At 41.2% G+C, this 23948-nt stretch overlaps 1 protein-coding gene across 12 annotated transcripts in view; it reads left to right on the top strand.

Annotated features, from left to right (window-relative positions):
- Window positions 1-23948, top strand: part of ryr2a (ryanodine receptor 2a (cardiac)) — a 332105-nt gene that overhangs the window by 289067 nt on the left and 19090 nt on the right. For all 12 annotated transcript variants that reach the window (XM_034214890.1, XM_034214888.1, XM_034214889.1 and 9 more), the window contains 4 exons: window positions 1601-1687; window positions 2100-2369; window positions 2822-2952; window positions 3134-3176. In XM_034214890.1, coding sequence (XP_034070781.1) covers window positions 1601-1687; window positions 2100-2369; window positions 2822-2952; window positions 3134-3176 — 531 coding nt within the window. The remainder of the gene's footprint in view (window positions 1-1600; window positions 1688-2099; window positions 2370-2821; window positions 2953-3133; window positions 3177-23948) is intronic.

Here is a 23948-nt window from a genome sequence, read left to right as displayed (position 1 = left end):
CAGTTTTGCTTTATTGGGGGGTCTGGGGGGGTCCGAAAACCAGTCAGTATCTGGTGTGACCACCATTTGCCTCACGCAGTGCAACACATCTCCTTCGCATAGAGTTGATCAGGTTGTTGATTGTGGCCTGTGGAATGTTGGTCCACTCCTCTTCAATGGCTGTGCCAAGTTGCTGGATATTGGCAGGAACTGTAACACGCTGTCGTATACGCCGATCCAGAGCATCCCAAACATGCTCAATGGGTGACATGTCCGGTGAGTATGCTGGCCATGCAAGAACTGGGATGTTTTCAGCCTCCAGGAATTGTGTACAGATCCTTGCAACATGGGGCCGTGCATTATCATGCTGCAACATGAGGTGATGGTCGTGGATGAATGGCACAACAATGGGCCTCAGGATCTCGTCACGGTATCTCTGTGCATTCACAATGCCATCAATAAAATGCACCTGTGTTCGTCGTCCATAACATACGCCTGCCCATACGATAACCCCACCACCACCATGGGCCACTCGATTCTCAACATTGACATCAGTAAACCGCTCACCCACACGACGCCACACACGCTGTCTGCCATCTGCCCTGAACAGTGAAAACCGGGATTCATCCGTGAAGAGAACACCTCTCCAACGTGCCAGACGCCATCGAATGTGAGCATTTGCCCACTCAAGTCGGTTACGACGACGAACCGGAGTCAGGTCGAGACCCCGATGAGGACGACGAGCATGCAGATGAGCTTCCCATAGACGGTTTCTGACAGTTTGTGCAGAAATTCTTTGGTTATGCAAACCGATTGTTGCAGCAGCTGTCTGAGTGGCTGGTCTCAGACGATCTTGGAGGTGAACATGCTGGATGTGGAGGTCCTGGGCTGGTGTGGTTACACGTGGTCTGCGGTTATGAGGCCGGTTGGATGTACTGCCAAATTCTCTGAAACGCCTTTGGAGACGGCTTATGGTAGAGAAATGAACATTCAATTCACGGGCAACAGCTCTGGTGGACATTCCTGCTGTCAGCATGCCAATTGCACGCTCCCTCAAAACTTGCGACATCTGTGGCATTGTGCTGTGTGACAAAACTGAACATTTTAGAGTGGCCTTTTATTGTGGCCAGCCTAAGGCACACCTGTGCAATTATCATGCTGTCTAATCAGCATCTTGATATGCCACACCTGTGAGGTGGGATGGATTATCTCGGCAAAGGAGAAGTGCTCACTATCACAGATTTTTCAGATTTGTGAACAATATTTGAGAGAAATGGTTATTTTGTGTATATAGAAAATGTTTTAGATCTTTGAGTTCATCTCATCAAAAATGGGAGCAAAAACAAAAGTGTTGCATTTATATTTTTGTTCAGTGTATATGCCAATATGAAAATCAAATGTGTTTTGGTTTTGAACAGATTTCACATTCTGTGTAAAAGTGCATTCTGAAGTGTAGCTTAGTAGGAACATACCTAGTCAATCTTTGCAGCTGCTGAAGCCTCAAACAAACTTGTTTTAACCTTAGACTTACATTTGACTCAGAACGGGGACTGGGTTAGAACCCCTACATCTAGTGCTCAGTCTGGGACATCTTCAACTCTTCTTTGTGTCTCCCCTGCAGAACTACTTTGCCAGGAACTTCTACAACATGAGGATGCTGGCGCTGTTTGTTGCCTTTGCAATCAATTTCATCCTCCTCTTCTATAAGGTAATCGTCCTCTATAGCAGGGATTTTATAATTAGTCACAAAACGTATTTCCTCAAATAATGAATCATTCAGACCAACACTCATTGAGACACTGTCAGGTCCAGGAGCTGTGTAAGTGTGCTTATAAAAGATATAAGTAAAACATGAAACATAACTATTATTTGCTCTCCTATAGAATGCTATCAAGTATTCTGTCTGATGTTGACATCCTAGTTTTGGGGACATGAACCCCTCTCTGACAATCTAGAAAAACCTTGAACATATTCAGATTGAAAAAGGCAGTGTATTGTATTGTAAGCCTAAAGGTTAGCATTGCATGTGTTTTATATGCTGCCCATGATTTTGTGCTGACATACACCAATAATTCATTTTACAGTCTCTGTCAATTAAACTAATACATTGTCCCTACCAGGTTTCTACATCCTCCTCTGTGGTTGAGGAAAGGGAAGTGGTGTACACTAGCAGCCAATCTGACAGCAGAATTCAGTGGGATCCACTGGGAGGAGAAGCAATGGAGACGAAGCAGGAGGTGATGGATGAGGGGGGGGAGCCCCTGAAGCCCGTCACAGTGCGCTTTGTCTTAGAGGAGAGCACCGGGTACATGGAGCCCATGTTACGCATCCTGGCTGTGCTCCACACTGTCATCTCCTTCTTCTGCATCATCGGATACTACTGTCTCAAGGCAGGATACTAACTATTGTTACAGCAGAAATACAAAAATGAACCATTTATCCAGTATGTGTTGATATACAGGTATAGCATCATGCAATCATGTATATATGCCAGATGTATCCAGATCCAGCCGTAGAGGCACATTTTCATCTGCAACCCACAGCAGGTTAAAGGAAACATACAAGAGCACAGAAGAAAACACATGAGAATAGGCAAAGGCAAGATCACAATCACAACTAAAACTCATAAGCACAGTTGAAGCTAAATATTATCACATATCAAAGCACATTGACACAAACCCATGAACAAATAATAGACAAAAAGCATATCATTCAATGTTAGGGCACATATTTATCCTTTCAGCGATATTTTCAAATATTCACATCCAATGATTCCAACTTTCTAAGATGAAATACCACTTTTTATTATTTATATGTGTATATATTGTGTATGTGTGTGTAGGTGCCATTGGTGATCTTTAAGCGTGAAAAGGAAGTGGCCAGGAAGCTGGAATTTGATGGGCTTTATATCACAGAGCAACCCTCTGAGGACGACATCAAAGGCCAGTGGGACCGACTGGTGATCAACACACAGTGAGTCGTTGTTTACAACAAGCATTCGCAACACATTGCAATATGGAAGATGTATAAAGAACTAGCAGGAAGAAGAAGAGTTGTGTTGTATCTTTGTTTTCTGTTGCAGTTCTTTACTGTTACTTTTGTATGTTAATACAGCTTTCTGTGACTCATGCGCCTTCTCTCCTGTGGTTTTCAGATCTTTCCCCAACAACTACTGGGATAAGTTTGTGAAGAGGAAGGTACGTGTCTCTGTGTTTGCAGACATATTCACAAAGGATCTTATCGTACCACCAGGGGACGTATTCTTGAAGCTTCTCAATACAAAGAGTTGCTACTAGCTGAAGAAATATAAAAACAAATCTAAGAAATATGAATATTATTTTATGAATTATAAAATATAAAATACATGAAAATATAATTTTCACTTATATAAAAAGTGATATTGGTTGGCATGGTAATATTTAAACATCACAGACATCAGACTGAAAAAGTTAGCCGTTATTCCTTTTTACTGACAGTTCATTCAGATAACAGATTAATAAAGTATATTTAGAATGAATCTGTACCAACCTTGTGTTCAATGAACCTGCAGCTGCAAGGAGCTCTAAGGAAACACTCAAAAGACAATATAATACAACTAGAGAATGCAATTCCTGAAGAAATTGCTAGTGGGAATGCTTTATGCTGAAAAGCTGACGCTAAACTGCTATGCTGAAATGTAATGTGTAAGAAGAAAGTGAAGAATTCAGATTGAAATGATACATGAACACTGGGGGCTTGAATGTGTGATGAGAGAAGAAAATAAAGTAAAAAGGCTTGGAAAAGCAGCAGAATATTTGAACTGCAAACTTCTGAACTAACTTGATGGTGAATGATCTGTCGCCATGCCAACGGCATTTGATGACACCCCATAATACGCTTAGATGCGTTGATGGCTGCATCGTTACCAAACCTGTGAAGTTTGAGCACTTTTTGAACATTTTCATAGGAGTTCATGAAGTTCAAGCCACATCGTCTTTTATGGCGAGGGATGCGTTTCCATGGAAACGGCATATGATGACACACTATAATTGACGTAGAGCTGTTGAGGGCAGGACCATTAACCTTTACCTGAAGTCTGCTGCTCTGAGCATGTCAGTTGGAGCGATGACATCATCGTGTTCCATTACACAGGTGTTTATATTTGAGCTAACGAGGTGTGTAGAGATCACAGGTTTCCATTGTTCTGAATGAGAGATGAACCTCTTGCATGTGAACGGTTTGTTGAAGAAACCGTAACAGATATCTGTGAAATTTCAAAACATGAAGCATGTCAAGGACCTTGAGTATCTGAAGTGTGCTTTTTGTGTACTTTCGGGTAATAATGTGGCCTTTTTGGCAGTTTAACTAAAGGTGTGCGGCTGCTACCGTGAGGAAATATCTGCCTGAAATTACAATGGGATTTAATGGAGACATGTTGAAAGTTTCACTTCATGCCCTCAAGAGGCATTTTGTTTAATTATTTTTTGCTTAATTATTTGTCATTTTTCAAGCTACGAGATGTGTTCCTACGTTTGTCATGAGAAATGATGTCTCAGGAATGTAGGGTTTGGGAATTATGGCAGTTTAAAAAAAAAATATGAAGGCAAATTTCAAACTGTCCTTCACTCTAACTCTGACATCACGCACTCTAATGCTGCGTTCACACCGGACGCGACATGATGTTTGGGGGCGGTGCGATTACATGTAAAGTCAATGCAGAGATGCGGACAGACGCGAATTCGCTCCGACGGCGAACCATGAAGCGGTGTCAAACGCATGAGTTACATTTTTTCAACTCGAGCGTCAAATTCACGTGACGCATTCTCGCGGAAGCCAATCAGCGGTGAGGATCTCAGCCTGCCGTCACTGACCAGTGTTGCCAACTTGGCGACTTTGTCGTTAAATTTGGCAGCTTTCCAAACCCTCCGGCTACTTATTTTTGTCAAAAGCGACTAACGACTAATCTAACGACTTGTAATGCTGTTATTAGGGACTTTTCTGGTGTTTGGAGACTCACGTATTGTTCAGCAGTTAACGAGCCGCGGGTGCTGCCGTGAGCCCCTCTGCCCCTGCTCTGCCCTCCCATAGTACTCACAGGCGCTAGTTGCCTACCGCAGCAGCTCAGCTGCAGTCAGAGCAGAGAGGAGACAGCCACACCCTCCCGCGTCGAGACTGTAAATGAATTGCGCATGCGCCAAGCCGTCCTGGTTTTGAGCGGGATTTAATAATAATAATAATAATAATAGATTTAATTTGTTAGCGCTTTTACAGGTGCTCAAAGACGCTTTACATATATAGTGAAGAGAAAATAAAATAAAATAAAGGAACAACAAATAAATATATAGTTAAAGTTAAAGTAAAATAATACAAAAACAATCACACATTAAAAGTCAGATTGAAGAGGTGAGTTTTTGTGAGTTTTTTGAAGGTGGTGAGGTCAGTGCAGTCTCTGATGGGTTGGGGGAGTGAGTTCCAGAGGGAGGAGGCTCTGTCCCCCCAGGTCCGGTGATTGATGTGGGTGGGGATGGATAGGATGTTGGCTTCTGATGAGCGGAGGCAGCGGGAAGGGGTGTGGTGGTGCAGCAGGTCTGTGAGGTAGGGATGGCCTGATTGTTGAGGGCTTTGTGAGTAATCAGGAGGACTTTGAAGTCGATTCTTTGACGGACGGGGAGCCAGTGGAGGTTCTGGAGGACGGGAGTGATGTGGTCTCGGGAGCGGGTGTGGGTGAGGAGGTGGGCAGCAGAGTTCTGGTTATGTTGGAGTTTATTGAGAAGGTTGGATGGTATGCCGTAGAGCAGGGGTGCCCAACCTTTTTTGAACCGAGAGATACTTTTAAAGTTGCCAGTCTGCCGAGATCTACCAGTCCAAATAGAGAGGCGTAGCCATTACTGACAGCCTACTGCCAGGTAAATACACACTTCTACTTGTATAAAACTGACCTTTGTACGATTAATACTTCATAAAATATTGCAGATCCTTTATCTTACCTCTTTCTAATCTACACACATATAAGTATTTAACTGAAGTTACACAACAGTGGTGTTGATACAGAGTTGGAGTTTATTCACACCTCACTACAGTGGGTAATGTTTTCAAGAAACATTGAACAGTGCTGCCACATATGATACTGGGAAAAAGAAAATATTCTGAACCCTTTCTTTGCCATTATATACAAATAGTGTTGCTACAAAAGTATAAAATAGGCTTACTAATAAGACAACTCAGATCTGAAGCTACACAGGAATCTGCTGCCAAAGTGCAATAAAAAAGACAAAATTAATAGAATCAAACCCTTTTTTTCTTGCATTTTAGTAGATTATAAAAATAAATGCCTTTTTAAAATAGGATGCAAGCAACACTAGTTTCTTAACCTGAATTGATAATAGACTATAATCAATTTAAGTTTGCATTCTTATACCATTTTGTACAATAATTATAATGAATAAGTTCAAACAAACTCAAACTTACAGCTGATTAATAACGGTATCTAACTTGAGTTTTTATCATATCAAAAACCTGTTGAAATGCTACTGTTATTTTTATTACGCATCGGCAGCCTCCAGGAATGCTTCTTTCACAACTTCGCCGTCTTTGAAAGACTTGTGTTTCGCAAGAACGTGACTGACACGATAAGATGCTATGGTAGCAGCCTTGCTCTTGTTGTTGGCCTGGTGAAAATGGACTGCTGTGCATTTAGCTGTCCTTTCAGGCCCCTCCCCTTTTGGGAGCGTAGGGCAGAATTAGGAGGGAATTCCATCTCGTAGCGTTTGTGCACTGTTTTGAAATGCCGCTCCTAAATGACCCTTCTTCGATAAAGCCACGCTCGCATTACAGATGAGACAGATGGACTTTGAATTGGAATAGATACAAAAATAATCATCCTCCCACTCGGAGTGAAAATTATATATGTTTTGCTTCTGCCATAATTGCGGTCTTGTGTGTGTGCGAACTGTCACTCGTGTTGACACCATGGATGTATAATAAGAACTGGATACAGCGTGGGAGGCGGGGCCTCATTCATTCCTATGAGAGCTGCTCATTAGCGCATGATGATAAAATGGCATCATGACGTCACAGATTACCCAGCATGCCTGAGAAGTACCCGTATGTGCACTCATAGAGCATGCGCAACTTTAACCAAAATGCTCGTTCACATCAAGCACGTCAATTTGCGTACACGTAACAGCACCGCACGTTCATGACAGCATGGTAATGGATTGTTGTTATCATGGATTTGATATGAACGAGGCGGCAGTTAGCAGCTAGCGGCTAGCTAGTAATGATGCTAATGTACACATCAATCGTTATGTACTTATATTACGCTGTAACAGGATCTAGTGATATCCAACAGAGCTTCATTTAGCATGAAATAATTATTGCACTGTATATATATATATATATTTATATACAGTACAATAAGCTTCTTAGTGCAATACGAAGCTACAGGGACGTTAATAATGTCGGTAATATTAACTTTATTTAATACAACATTTACGGTACAAGATTTAATCATTCAGCCCATGTAGTATGATAATGAATTACAGCAAACATGTGCAATATAGGCCTATCCATTATTACAGCCCCGTGGGATGGCAGTAAGACGATATGGATCCGTTCTTATCCATGGGTAAAGATAAACGCAACTCACATTGGTTTCTCATACAGCATCTCTGTAAACTAGGCTACGTGTATTCACTGAATTTCACTCTGCCTTTAACGGCTCGTTGTAGCTCCAATAGCTCCAGCCCCCACCCTCCCTGTGAGCACAGTGTGCTCTGATTGGTCGAGACACGTAACATGAACGTGCCGGGCGGCGCGGTCCCGTAGGTTAGATGCGCGTTCATAATGCAGAGGGAAATAACTCTCAGAATAACGTTATTAGCACATTTTTACAACTTGAGGAACGAATGTTTTTAATAAGGGCTATACAAGTGTTCATACTGGGTAGTTTATTTAGTTTAAAAAAAATTATCCAACGAGTTACAGACCACTCTTTCCCCATGTAAGTCAATGGGAAAAAGTGTTTCCGGGCCTGGCAACCAAACGGAAGTGTAGTACCGCCGTTTGGCCAGCACCAATATTTTCATCTGAGTCCGGCGCACTTCCTGGGGGCTTGGTTGACACGGACAACGTTAGCAAACTAGTGCACTGCCCACTGCTCACCAGCCACATGCCACACGCCGGCCAATCACAAAGCTTTGATGCGTTCAAGTGCATTATTCTGGCACAGGAAGATTATGTTACAGGACATTAACGATAAAACAGAATATTGTTGTTCTAATTTTAGACACATCTCGCGATCGACTGGGAATCTCCCCGCGATCGACCGGTCGATCGCGGGGAGATTCCCAGTCGATCGCGAGATGTGTTGGGCACCCCTGCCGTAGAGGATGCTTTTTGCAGTAGTCGAGTCGTGAAGTGATGAATGCATGAATCAGGGTTTCAGCAGTCTAGGAGGAGAGTGATGGGCGGAGACGTGCAATGTTTTTGAGGTGGAACAAGGCGGTCCTGGTGATGTGATGGTTGAATTTGAGCTGACTGTCGAAGATGACTCCGAGGTTGCGGATGTGAGGGGGGGGGGGGATAGAGTGTGGCTGTCAATGGTGAAGTTGAAATTCTGGATGTCTTTGATACGGGATGGGGGGCCGATGATGATGATGTCTGATTTGGCACTGTTCAGTTGGAGATAGTTTGTTTGCATCCATGCTTTTATTTCTGAGAGACAGTTGGTGAGAGTGGAGTGTTGTGTGGGTGATGGTTTTTGTTGAGATATAAAGTTGGATGTCATCGGCGTAGCAGTGAAAATTAAGGTTGTGGCGACAAATTATTTTGCCAAGGGGGAGCATGTAGAGGATGAAGAGGAGGGGGCCAAGCACTGAACCCTGGGGGACGCCTAGAGCGGCGGCATGATCCAGTGAAGTGGCGCTAGCACGGAGCTAGCTAATGCTGGGGACCCGGGCAGCAGAGACCAGGAGCCGGATGACCGTGGAAGAAGGAGTGGTGTGAGTCCAGATAAAATGAGAAGGATAATCCACAGCATATCAGGAGAATAATTCCAGTGGTTTCCGGAGGAGAATCGTATGAGGGGCTGACAGCCTGGTGCAGAGTGGAAGCCGGGGGGCCAGCCTACTAGCTTGTTAGCTAGCTTGATAGCCACCGGCTGTAGGCGGCAGGGATAGACGATGTCAGCGGGGAAGCCGGCTGATCGCAGCGGGATGGGAAGACCCTCACGAGCCACGGAGTTAGGGTGGAGTTGGGGTGGAGACAGAAATATTAGCTCAGCAGACTTCAGGGAGCCGTGGAGCATCTATGTAGCAGCCTGCTAGGTCCGATAATGCTAGCTAGCTAGCGGGCTAGGGACCGGTGAGCAGGAAAGAGCCAGCAGGTAGGAGATGACAACACAAAGTTCTGTGTCGATTCGATATAGAGATGCTGCTATTTTTGCTGATGGCTGACGTTTCAAAAGTAGAGAGCCAGACAGGAGAGGTTCTGATCTGGACTAAAGTACAATATTTGGGGCGGAGGAGCGGCGAACAAACTACGCCAGCACCCTCGGCGACCCGGGAAAACTTAAAAAAAGTAAATGTTTCTTCACTGTCACATTATAATAAATAACTGCCTTTGCTTTGCTTTGACTCACACAGCCTCAGTCACTTAATCACCTCGTCCACTGTGTGTGTGCCTCTCTGTGACAAGCTAAACATTCACGTAGGTCAGAAAGGGGAATCATGTCACAGTCTAAACTGTAATCACAAAAGTACAGAAAGGAGTGGGAATCAAACCCTGAGTTTAAAGGATGGTTGAAGCCATTTATTGGAGATGACACACAGGCATACTGCCTTTATTGTAAGAGAGATTTCTACTAAAAACTATTAAAACTATTTCTACTTTCTACTTTGTCTAATAGAGACATTTCTGATCTACTGTCGTCTGGATTTACTCTGGTGGTTTTAAGTTTTGATCCTTGAAGGGGGTGGAACGTTTTTTTTACCGCCATTACATGATATGCAAATTAGGCGATGACGTCGTTTAGGGACTTCTGATGACTTCTCGGACAGCCAATAGATTGGCGAAGTCCCTCCCCTTCCGTTGGACCTCCATGGGACCTTATTTCGAAAAATTATGTATTGAAGTCAATAGAGAGAGAAAGATTATCTTTCGATCCTGTTTGAATTGTGCCATGAATTACACATATGATGTTTGTCAATTTAAAAGATAATTTTGCAAGTCAAATTTTTTTAAATGTGTCGTAAAACACATTTGTTTGTAACACACTCCGGTCTCGCAGAACAACACGCAGAACAACACACGTCACCAAGATGGCCGTCACTACTGTCTTGTCAACAAAAGGATTGACTATCCTCACTATCACCACAATGAAACACGTCCAGAAGAATGTCATGCAAAGCTGCCTGCCTGCCTTCCTTTGATTCTCTCTGAACTGCCTGATCTTTTTAATGTTTAATGTCAACCATTTGTGCAGATAGCGTGAAGTAGAAAAGATCGCAGATGCTAATGTAGCGTTATCATTTCTCCCCCGGGCTTAATGGTGTATTATAGAATGATCACACCGGTGTGACAGTACTCTTCAAAGGGTTCACGAAATATGACTACTACTCTTACTGTTTAACATGTTGGGTTACTTGATGTTACTTCATGTTAAGGCTAATAAAAATGACACGGCTGTAATGGTAACTAACATGCTAGCTACTAGCTAGGTAGCTAACTTGATCCAGCCACTCCAGGTCCTTTCATCAGACGGGAAGCGAAATAATGAGCAAGACCCATTGCTGGTATGATAACAACCTGGTACTAAGCACACAGGCATCTTGTTAAAGTTATCTTATCTTAGCCAGTGCCACATAGATAGATTCTATCTATATGGCGCTGATCTTAGCTATCTCTTAGTGGAGGAAAACAGTTATGACATCACTTACGCGACTCTGGGATTTGTAGTCTTTCTAGTTGCGTATTATTCATCGTCTTATATTTCAACAGTTTTACGACAAACTGTGACTTTTTTGACATGGAAATTATTTTTTAAGATTGACAAACATCATATGTGTAATTCATTGCACAATTCAAACGGGATCGAAAGATAAGTTTTCTCTCTTCATTGACTTCAATGCATAATTTTTCCGAAATAAGGTCCCATGGACCGGAAGTAGATGGGCGTAAGGCTCTGTGCACAAGATGGCGTATATCAACTTCCGGCGGCTGGGTGTGCGGCTGAGTACTTCCGGTTTGAGTACAGAGTTTTGACAGTTTGACAGTTTGTTATGTCACACCGAGAGCAAGAATGAGCGGATTTCGGGGTAAAGAAAAGCGATTGGCCTTCCAGCGTGTAAGAAAGTCGGCACTACATTGCTGTGTGCCCCTTTGTACAAATTCGTCCCGTTATCAGAATCAGAATACCTTTATTAGTCCCACAGAGGGGACATTTGCAGTGTTGAAGCAGGAAAGAGCCACAGACAGCTTAATGTTGAATATCTTACATGCGTTAAAAAGTACTAAGTTATAATATAATAAACAATATGATAAAAAAGTACTAAGCAAATATGAACACATCACCCCCATCCTTAAAGCACTACACTGGCTACCCGTGGAACTGAGGATCGAATTCAAGGTCTCCGTCCTCACCCACCAGTGTGTCCATGGAACTGCCCCTCCCTACCTCAAGGAACTCCTCACCCCCCATACCTCCTTGCGGACCACCCGCTCCAGCAACTCCAACTTCCGGGGAGACCGGGCCTTCTGCTCGGCTGCTCCCAGTCTGTGGAATGCTCTCCCCGACCAAATGAGAGCACCACAGACCGTGGAGGTTTTAAAAAAGGCCTCAAAACCCATCTCTTCAAAAGAGCCTTTGCCTAGACCTTTTTATCACCCTTTTATTTATTTTTTATTTTTGTATTGCTTTTTATTAATTCTACCGTGTTGTGTAATGTTTATTTATACTGTTCATGCTTACTGCTTGTAGCACTTCGGGATTTGAAATCAAATATGAAGTGCTTTATAAATGGAACCCATTATTATTATTAGGGCCCGAGCATGGAGCGCTAGGACCCAACGGCGTCCTAGCACGAAGTGCGAGGCACCTATTGTTATTGGTGGAATTATTATTTTTCTGCTGGCGTTTCCTGTTTTTGAGGCCTTTAGGACGCTGACAAAGTTGTATAATTTTGCACGTCAATATTCTGGAGTCAATGGGTTAAATATTCCAACGTGCTCGCTAGCGCCACCTATGAAAAACCCATTTCGGAATAAATGTACAAAGTCGCACCGTAACTCCAAATTACCTGAAATTTTTCACACATATCCGGGTGCACCTGCTCTACAAATAATCCTCTTAAAACCCTAAGCTCCGCCTACATTTTTTTATTTAAATTAGCATAATGTTCAAAACAGTTAAATATTCACTTAAATTTCAATTTTCAGTTTTTCAACACCAAACTTCGTATACAGCATCGGTGGAGAGTCAGACACATTACCCTAGGAGATGAGCATGTTCAAACGATAATTATTTCCGTCATGAATTAAAACGTACTCGCAAAAAGGCGGGGCTTATAAAGAAATGCTCAGAACTCATCAACAATATATCCATTCACCACAGATTTTGGTGGAAAGGTTAAGTCTGTCTTGGGAAATAGGCACACCAAATAATTGTCATTTAGGGCTATAGGGGGCGCCAAAAACACTACAAATGTATAATCAAGAGCGGATGGACGAATTATTATTTATGTTTTTTACACATACTCTGGGGGTGACTACGAACTCAAAATTAAAGTGTTGCAACAAATTCAGAATGTGGGCGTGGCCTATACTTTTTTTTAAAATTGCGATAGCATAAAATGAGCTTCGGACGCAAAATTTGGGACACACGTCAGAGCCCACGACCTTTTCAAGAATGTAAAAAAAAAACGTACATTTTCAAAAACAATGCTCACTAGCGCCCCCTATTGTGTGGTAGTCACATAGTTTCTCAGAACTTCACGAATTTTGGCACAGACATTCCTCATGGAATTGCGGACATATTTGTACATACATTCCATTAGCCCCGCCCCCCAAAAAGTTGGCCATTTTGAAATATGTGCGTTTTTTATGAATTTTAAGCACATTCTTGCGCACTCCTCCTAGGGGAATGATCAGAAAAATTCCAATCCAGGACACGTTCAGCCCCTATCCAATATGATACTTAATTGAGGAGCACATTTTTGAAAAATTACTCGTGGAGGTCGTAAGCTAACAGCGAATACACCATTTTTGACGATTCACATGGCGCAAATTGCTCCTAACTACTCGGATATAGTTATTCCGATATTCACGAAACGCTGTATACATATTGCTATTATGATTGCACATATATTTCAAATTGCCTTCCATTAGCCCCGCCCCCCAGAAAGTCGGCCATTTTGTAAAATGTGCGTTTTTCAGCCATTTTACGCACGTTCTTGCCAACTCCTCCTAGGGGAATGATCAGAAAAATTCCAATGCAGGACAGGTTTAGCCCCTATCCAATAGGATACTTAATTGAGGAGCACATTTTTGAAAAATTACTCGTGGAGGTCGTAAGCTAACAGCGAATACACCATTTTTGACGATTCACATGGCGCAAATTGCTCCAAACTGCTCGCATATAGTTTTTCCGATATTCACGAAACGCTGTATACACATTACTATTATGATTGCACACATATTTCAAATTGCCTTCCATTAGCCCCGCCCCCCAGGAAGTCGGCTATTTTTAAATATGTGCGTTTTTCATGCATTTTAAGCACATTCTTGCGCACTCCTCCTAGGGGAATGATCGGAAAAATTCCAATCCAGGACACGTTCAGCCCCTATCCAATATGATACTTAATTGAGGAGCACATTTTTGAAAAATTACTCGTGGAGGTCGTAAGCTAACAGCAAATACACAATTTGTGACGATTCACATGGCGCAAATTGCTCCAAACTGCTCGCATATAGTTTTTCCGATATTCACGAAACGCTGTATACACATTACTATTATGATTGCACACATATTTCAAATTGCCTTCCATTAGCCCCGCCCCCCAGGAAGTCGGCCATTTTGAAAAATGTGCGTTTTTCATGCATTTTCAGCACATTCTTGCAAACTCCTCCTAGGGGAATGATCGGAAAAATTCCAATCTAGGACAACTTCAGCGCATATCCAATGTCATGCTACATTGAGAAGGAATAGTCCTTCGCTCAAACGGGGAGCTCGTAGGCTAACGGAGAATGTACCATTTTTGACCAATTATATGTCAGATAAGCTACACCTGCCTGTCTGCCTGGTACATCAACTCTCTCACACACACACACACACACACACACACACACACACACACACACACACACACACGCACACACACACACACACACCGACTGTTAGTCCAACAACGCCCTTTGCTGGCGGCATATTCATTACAAAAGACACCTATACACTCCCTAACCCTAACCCTACTGTTTATTTGTAGATATCTCCTAGAGCCTACAAATAAAGTGTGAAATGTAGGCCTGTTACATTTGTTATTGAGCGATATATATTATACACACTGTTCTGCTTTCTGCACTGACCTCAGCAGCTGTTCTCACTGTAAACATTGCGTCACAATGAAAGCAGTTGTGTTGAGAAAAAAAAAAGCCTAACATCCAGGGGACATGTGATTAGTGAGTAAACAAACGGTAAAGTGCAGAAAGTCTGATGTACATTTGATCATCTCAAATAACTTATAATCACAACGGGAACAGTTTGCAGAGCTGTGCTTCGTTGACAGAAGTCCAGCCATGCGTCACACCTCTTTTAAACATCACTGTTGGCTGAAATCGTCTCAGGAGAATACGTCAGTGTACCCTCGGTTATAGCTCCTCCAGAGACACTCCTCTCTCCTCTAAATCAGTGTATCCTCGGTTACGGCTCCTCCAGACAGCCTCCTCGATAATCGATCCTCGACAACCCTTTATACAAATTTGTTTTCCTTCGACATCCGTTTCCGGGTCGCTGCCGGAGGACCTGGGAGTCTGGGACGCGAAAATTATAGTAATGACGAACGGCTCATTTCCCAGGACTCGCGCGCGTCTGCTTGACGCCGGGACGACCGGCTGCCCTCCCCGACAGGCGCACGGACGCGAGGGCCCGCTCATCACTGCGCGCACAAGTGCGACCGCAGTATTAATTATTATTATTATTATTAAGTTATAATATAATAAACAATATGCAAAAAAAAAAGATAAAAAGTTACATAATTTTCAAAAATACAGATAAAAAACAAATCAAATCTACAAATCAAATCCTGTAGCAGTTCTTAGGATTTAGCAGCCCGGTATATATTACAGTTATTAAAGATGGCATATGTATATAAAGTATATATTGCACATAAAGCACATATTGCACATAGTTTGACGGTATTTAACAGCAGCAAGTTACACAATGTTATAATCGGGAGATAAGTTTCCATTCATTTCGGCAAGCCTGAGCAACAACGATTAAAAGATTTCTTGTCCCAAACCAATTGTGTATTTCATTACAAAAAGCAGTTATACCATACTATGTTTAGGTACTAATGAATTATATCCTCAAAACAAACGCACACATAAATAACAAAGGAAAATACATAATTTAATAAATCCACAATATGATAACATTTTACAGATTAATTTAATAAACTTTTACAAAACATAGGTTGATGTTATATCGGGGGGAAAAATACATATTTAAACTTTTCAATTAGTCTCTGCATATTTAAGTAATGCTAGTTTATATAACAGATGAACAGATGTACAATATCCAGAAAGTAGATATAATGTGTGCATTTCCAACATATCCTCTGAAAGAGTGTTAGTCGTTGAGTTGAGTAGTGAGCCATTCGGTTTTTTTTCGTGGTGCGATGTCTGCTGAGAAGTCCTTGTATGCCTCGCTGACTTTGAGGACATCTGGGTCTGGCAGCTCCCCCCGCACGGCATTGTAACGTGTACTCCTTTGAACATGTTTATATGATAATTAGGACTTTAAGAACAATCTTACACTCAGACAACAATCACAAAGTTATAGCAGGCTACATACAATTACTTTGGACAATATATATTACCTTACACCGTCAGCAACTGTAAACTGCTTTGGCTTAGTGGAAATGAACACCATGTCACTCACTCTGCCTGGTTTCACACCCTATTAATTACACTAAATAATTGTCAAATTAATTGAAAAGGTCGTTGATGCAACATACTAAATCAGCTCTTGGCACAAAGGAAATACTCATTAAACCGTGGATTGGTAGTGAACACATACTGTACTTACCATGGTTCTTGGCTTGTGCCATCGCTGCTCTGTTTCAGTGCAGCTGAGGACAGGGGGAACAGCAGCCAGGTTGAGTGTGGAGTAGTGTGCGGTCTGGAACAGCAGTGCAACATTGTGGTTGCAGAGTGCTGTTCCAGCTACACAGGAACACTTTGCCACTGCAATCTCCACAGGTGAGCAGTTCTTAAAACAAAATGTCAGTCATTTTACATTTAGGACACTGCTTCAATATAACACAGACAAATGAGAAAGCTGAGAGCAGGCTGATCAGGCAAGTAGTAGGTGTGGGAAAAGGCTAAACCATGTCAGGTTGTCACATCACATACACAGAAGTTCTGCTGTTTGGAATACTGTAATTTAAGGACATTCAAACAGATACGCTTGTATAGCATGTCTCAGCTCTCTCAATGAATTATCTTATATTATAACTACATAAAATAGTGTTAGTGTTGAACAGCTTAACATAGATGTAGCGTACAAAACCAGCACCTAACACGGTGAGACGGTTTTCAACCTCTCATTAAGAATCTTTGATGAAAGCTAAGTTTGGGTTTAGCTAATGTATTTATCATTTTACACGAGAGGGTTACAAAACGAAAATAAATCTGTAGCCCCTTCATGCTACACACACATAGCTAGCTACCAGTTGATGTGAGCAAATGTATTGTCACTATGTAATCTGTTGCAACACGTCAGCTAGCTGGGCTTATTTGAATCCTAAATCACAGGTTACCTACTCTTGCCACATCAAAACCCCAGAACATGAACCTGATTGAGGCTTTGAACCAATTAACACTTTTTATGTTCCTCCCTACTCTGAGATCGTGAGGCTTTTTATGCTTTCTCATGGACCTGTAACAGCTAGCCCTGACGCTCACTCTCCCTGAAGGTAAATATTTGTTTGAAACTGTGGGGAATTGGATATCATTCATGTTATCCAAAAAAACGTCAAAACATCATTAAAACGCTTTACACTGTATCAAGATTGTCAATTTGTCAAAGTTAGCCAGTAACTACAGCTTTGTTTGTCACTTACCTTCATAATTGTCGACGTAGCTGGATATGTAGCTACATCTTGAACCCCTTTTCTCTTTTGCTCCTCGGGGCTGAGCCTGCCGCTTGTACCAGCCGATGTACATCACTGATGTTAACCTTCGGTAGGTCTTGGAGACATCGAGTGTAAAATAGTGCCTATATAATATCTATACGCTATCTCTCTCGCTATCTATTGCTATCTATGCGCTATCTATCGCTCTTCCCTCTACCGCTCTACTGTAGACCGGAGGTTTACAACCGCACACCCACCCGCCGGAAGTTGATAGACGCCATCTTGTGCAACTAGCCCATAGCTACTTTCCTTACTATGGAGTTGGCAACACTGTCACTGACGTTCAACCAGAAAACATCAGCCGTTAGCTGTTACAGTGATGCAAATTAGTCGCTTTTCGGCACCTCCCGCTTTTTTAATGCTGTTTTGGGTGACTTGTGTAATTCGTGGAGAACCGAAGAGTTTTCGTTTTGGGGGGGGGGTCCGTCGGTCCGTCCAACTGACGGACAACTTCTCACTTCAAAAAAGAAGAAGGAATCTAGATCGCAAAAAATAATTAAACAAGCGAGTGCCTGTTTTTCCTGGCCAAGGACAGGTTCATTGAACACAACACGAGCGTAACGTGTCTTCACATGGTTATGTCTCGTCTGAAAGGAGTGTAGACTAGAGCAGTGGTTCCCAACCTGGGGGGCGCCAAAGATCGCAGGGGGGGCGCCAGGCCTCAGATGATTTGAGGCCAAATATCATATTTAGATTTTTTTTTTTTTTTTTCACATATAATTGGAACGCAATACATGATTGTCACTAAAAGCCTTGTCTCTACATTACAATAAAAAAAAAAAAATAATTGATTAATTAATTTGAATACAAATTCAAGTTAGTACAGTAGCTATTATAGGCATAAAAAGACAGAAATGTATAATTATTTCTTTAATAGAAATGTTTCTTCTGCGCGTTAAGTCTCCAAACCGGGCTTGTATGGATAAGCGCATTTTTAAAACATAGTCATTGTCCAATGCCGGTTTCAGTTGGATTATTTGTCACAGTTGCTCCGATCAGATTGGTCTCCTCCATTTTGTAGATTATTTACGACCTTTGAATCCACATAAACACATCGGCAAAATCCGGCTTACTTTGAGCATGTGTTTTAAACAGTTTAATCCCTTTGTGTTGTCCAAATGAATTAATCCTGAGTCCAATAACCATCAAAACCACTCCAATAGTGCTCCTTAATTACGCTTTCATCCTCCTTTAACACAATACATCACATTCATCCAGTTTGTGACAGTAGTTGTACCATTTTGAGACTTTGAAACTTTAATTACCGCTGTTGCGCCCCCCCCCCCCCCCTAACCCTAACCCTAACCCTAACCTAGGTTAAGGCACACCTTGATATGATCATTATAGTTATTAATGAGACATTAGAGACTAAATGAAAAACAGGTATAAAATACTATATGACAGAAACAAAAAAGTTGTTAACAAGAATAAAGTTTAAAAGGGGAGTGATTTGTAAAATATCCAAAAAGATAAATCTGCTTACAGTTCTGTTTCAAATGGGTGTTGAGAGATGTATCCATAGATCTCCTCATGTTGCTCTCAAAGTGCACCAGATTGATGCTTTTAACTTCAATATTTAAAAAAAAATATTCCCGAGGGCCCCCCTAGATGAGGTTAGGTCCCCCCCCGCCACTTAAATCATGTTCACATGGATAGGATACTAAATACATTTGCACACATCTTGTGTCCATATCTTTCTGTTTTGGTGGTCATGCCACAACCGTGCACATGCATGCATACGTGAGTCATGGTGAGATATCTGTATTAAGAGGTTGCTTTTTCTTTGCACAGCATGAAAGAAAGGCCAAATGAATGGGCTGTGATTTTAGTTTTTTTTAAGCAGAGGTTGAGTTCAATCATTTATACGGCCCTCGCAGGATGTTGTAAAAATTGGAAGGAAAAAGGTTCCCCACCCCTGCTGTAAATAATAATACAAACCCTTGATTTATAACTTAACATCTCTGTCTCCTATTGATCTGAGTATATTATTAAGAATAGCCAGTTAATTGAAGCATTATAGCACAGGTCAGATGGCATATTACGCTGTTTTTTTTCTGCTTCGAATAGTTCTCTCTTTTTTCACCATACCTGTGTTTGCATCACTGTGTTAGCTGTTAGCACACAGAGATCACAGCTCCTCATATCTGTTCAGAAACTGGACAAAAGTTAAACAAGTACAAACCACAGACTGTCTGTGTCATGGCGAATACCGTCGCTGGTTTATTTATGTCTGTAGGCCGTTGTTATGAGTGTGGAATGAGCATATGCAATGTTAGCTTAGCCATCATGGTTTTTACCATAGACTGTATATATAAATGGACGTAGGGTCCGTGACGTCACCCATAGGATTCTGCAGAGTTGCAGAGAAGCCCTTAGTAGGCGGAGTCGGCCACTAACGGCTCGACAGTGACGTCAGAGTTCAACTCCCGCCTGCTCCAAATAAGGGTAAAGAGGCGGAGCCGAGGCGGGACCTGCTGCCACCAAGCTGGAAGTTCCAGAGCTAGCTGAAGCTACCAAGCTAAGCTAACATGCTCCCCATCTGCACACTGCCGTGGCATTTTACGTTTCTAAGGTAAGCGGACATGCAACTATAAAGCAAAACTATAAATAATAATCTAAGTTATTGAGTTTTAACATAATACTTCAGAATCTTAAAACCCCTTAACGTTTGTATGCAATTGTGCTAAATTCAACACTGGAATCAAGCAAATATTAATATGTTTGCATGACATTAGTTATTTATATTTTGATATCACTTAACTATACGTTTAATACATTTAAGTCAAGCTAAGGTACATGTGATGGTAGCTAGTTAGTGCTCTTACCTGTGAGGCCTCCTCCAAACAGCATAATAACCAGACTGTATCATTAAAACTAAGTACCAGTTATTGATCCTTGACTTTCAACAAACAATTCAAAAGATAAAATGTATTTAAAGACCAATCTTTATTTGAAGGTGCCTCTTAACCTGATATATTAGTTATACAGTAATAGTATTGACAATCTAAAAAAACTGAGCAACTCAACAGTCAACTTTATATTTAATATTGTCTAAAGCATTTATTATTTTCATTTTCCCAATCTCATATTCAGTGTGGACGGATTGAGACAGCGTGGTGTCCAGAGAGCTGCAGAGACTTCAGGGAGACACCTCCATGTGATGGACGTCCTGTCTGTTGGTTTGGAGAGGACTGAGGGTCTTTCCTCTGTTAGGAGGACCAGGCCTGATGGAGGAGCCCATGCTGGGCAAAGCTGATACCAACTGCACAGGCCTAGTCGGTCACTTTATTTGACTAAATGTGTTTACTTATACATTTAATAGGTTTACACCTTCTGTCCATATGTGCTTTATATTTAAAAAACATTTTGATTAACTTTTGGTTCACATTTCAATAAATTGTATTTGTATTTGCACTCCTTTTGTCCATTATTCTTACTGAAAATGTTAGATTACACATTCACATCTGACTGAAGATTGGCCCCATTTATTTGTGACGTTGCAAATTCTGCGGTACAAGGCACAAGTGATGTGAAGCTCATAAAGCGAGGCAAATAGAAATAATCAGCTGATGGAGTGTAGATGTGGAAATAGCTGCATTCGATCAGCTGACTGTGTTTTCACAATAAAAGTAGTTTCTTAGTGAATGTCCTGTACTGGTCTTAAAATCTCATAACATCAGCTTTTAATGTTCCTCTTGGATGTTCTTCTTGACCCTCAGAGAAGGAGAAAATGTAGTGTATTTCAGGCATGTCCTTTCCTAACAAAAATGACAGGAAACATAAAACATATTATTGCAGAACAAGTGTGTTATTTATGAAAGCGGTGTGTTTGTGTGTTATGGGGCTGTAGATATAATTATTTTGTAATTGTAATGTTTTTTTTATTTCAACAGTGAGCTACAAAGACAATCAGATTATGAATGAACAGTATGAAGTTCATCAACATTGAAATATATGCTATTATCAAAATAATATGTAACTGTTATCAAAACGTAGTGCAACTGTAGAAGCTTGCTCTGTTGTCTCACTGAAAGAATAACTTTTACCACGTTTTTTACAGACAATATTGAGAGATAAATAGTAGCAGTTCTCACTATGTGTTAAATATCTTTGCCTTCAATACATTAAATTAGAAAGCTGACAAAGTCATATTGCTAAATATCTAAATGTAACTTTTTGCATGGAAAAAACCCTCAACTTAACTGATGTGTAGGTGATCTAGTATTTAGTATTGTTTAATGGAATGTATATCAGTGTATTAAAGTCAATACTTCATTTATTTAAACCAATATCTTTCTTGATTCTTTGTACAGCAGGGGTCTTCAACTAAAATTCAACGAGGTCCAGTTAGAGAAAATCTCCCCATGCAAAGGTCCGGAACATGTAAATGTCTAACTTGCTTCATGAATTAGTGTGCTATATATTGAAGTAGCCTGTAGCTTTATCAACGTCTGCATGTAATCAACAACTGACTGCCAATCAAATAAAGAAAGTACAATTCATAAACAACAATATTTATTGTCAATTAACATTAGCCTACTTAAATACTGTGGATATGTGTAATGTTCCTCTCGGGCTGCATTTACAAATAAAATAGAGAAAATAAATAAAATAGCTTTTGAAAATGTGTGCATCTTAAAAGTGCTTAATTTTAGATAAATAAAATAAAGTGTAGCAGCAGCTTGAGTGTCCCTTTTTCTTTGTTAACCGTTTCACATCATGACTTAACAGTTTCAGACGATTATAGAACAATATCAGTCTTTACATCATAACAATTGAACAGTTTTAAAGTTTCTCTTTCTTTCCCTCTTATATTGCAGTCCCTCTCTCACTTTTTTTAAATTCAGTGTGAGAATTGAGCTGGAGCTTGTCCTGCCAGGAGTTTGTAAATCTGTGCTGAAATGGAGTCAGGGCTATTCTCACACACATGCAGGTGCTCATTGGTTTCAGGGATGCAAACACAGGTATGGTGAAAAAAGAGAGAACTATTCGAAGCAGAAAAAAAACAGCGTAATAAACCATCTGACAAAGGCCTGTGCTATAATGCTTCAATTAACTGTTATTCTTTATACTCAGATCAATAGGAGACAGAGATGTTAAGTTATAAATCAAGGGTTTTTATTATTATTTACAGCAGGGGTGGGGAACCTTTTTCCTTTCAATTTTTACAACATCCTCAGAGGGTCGTACAAATTATTGAACTCAACCTCTGCTTAAAAAAACTAAAATCACAGCCCATTCATTTGGCCTTTCTTTCATGCTGTGCAAAGAAAAAGCAACCTCTTAATCCAGATATCTCACCATGACTCACGTATGCATGCATGTGCACGGTGTGGCATGACCACCAACACAGAAAGATATGGACACAAGATGTGTGCAAATGTATTTAGTATCCTATCCATGTGAACATGATTTAAGTGGGGGGGGGGGGGGCCTAACCTCCTGTATGGGGGGTCTGGGGGCATGATCTCCCAGGAAGATTTTTTTTAAATATTGAAGTTAAAAGCATCAATCTGGTGCACTTTGAGAGCAACATTAAGAGATCTATGGATACATCTCTCAACACCCATATGAAACAGAACTGTAAGCATATTTTTCTTTTTGGATATTTTTCAAATCACTCCCCTTTTAAACTCTATTGTTGTTATTTTTAACAACTTTTTTATTACTGTCATATAGTATTTTATACCTGTTTTTCATTTAGTCTCATTAATAACTATAATGATCATATCAAGGTGTGCCTTAACCTCACTGAGCTGAGGTTATTTGAGCCTCTCAGGAGAGAGCTCTCTTCCACCTGGTTGTAGAAAAGCTCTTTAAATTCGTTAGCATAGCTAGCTAACCAGATGCTAATAACAACAGATCGCCACTGTGCTTACAACTAAAGACACAGCCACGCAAACACTGCGGCATGTGTACGGCTCCCAATATTTTAAGGGCTGGAGCGGCGTTATGGTGCTCAGCACTCCTTTCAGACGAGACATATACCACGTGAAGACACGTTACGCTCGTGTTGTGTTCAATGAACCTGTCCTTGGCCAGGAAAAACAGGTACTCGCTTGTTTAATTATTTTTGCGTCTAGATTTCTTCTTCTTTTTTGAAGTGAGAAGTTGTCCGTCAGTCGGACTGACGGACGGACTCCCCCCCCCACCCCCAAAACGAAAACTCTTCGGTTCTCCACGAATTACACAAGTCACCCAAATCAGCGTTAATAAAGCGGGAGGAGCCGAAAAATCCCCTATTAATGTATTGATTATAGCTCCGGGTCCGTATAGGTCGGCGTCTGGGTCCGGATCCGGACCGCGGTCCGCCTGTTGCCGACCCCTGTTGTACAGTATGAAAAAAAGAGTCTTTGTACCTGTGCTGAAGTTCACTGCTGTGAGGAGTCCAGTTCTGTCTCTCACTCTCTGGTACATCCTGTCTGCATCACCTGGACACCTTAAACAAACAGATATATAATATATGTAAAGTACCATGTGTACAAACAATATAACTTATTATCTTCTGTTGAACATGTTGGATTGTGTATTCATGTGTATCAGGGTCCTTTTTATTTTACTGTAACTTTGGAAGTTGTGTTA

The sequence above is a fragment of the Gymnodraco acuticeps genome, unplaced genomic scaffold (genome assembly GCF_902827175.1).
Source record: "Gymnodraco acuticeps unplaced genomic scaffold, fGymAcu1.1, whole genome shotgun sequence".
Classification (NCBI taxonomy): domain Eukaryota; kingdom Metazoa; phylum Chordata; class Actinopteri; order Perciformes; family Bathydraconidae; genus Gymnodraco; species Gymnodraco acuticeps.
The sequence above is the reverse complement of the archived record's forward strand: the minus strand, read 5'-3'. Positions and strand labels throughout refer to the sequence as shown.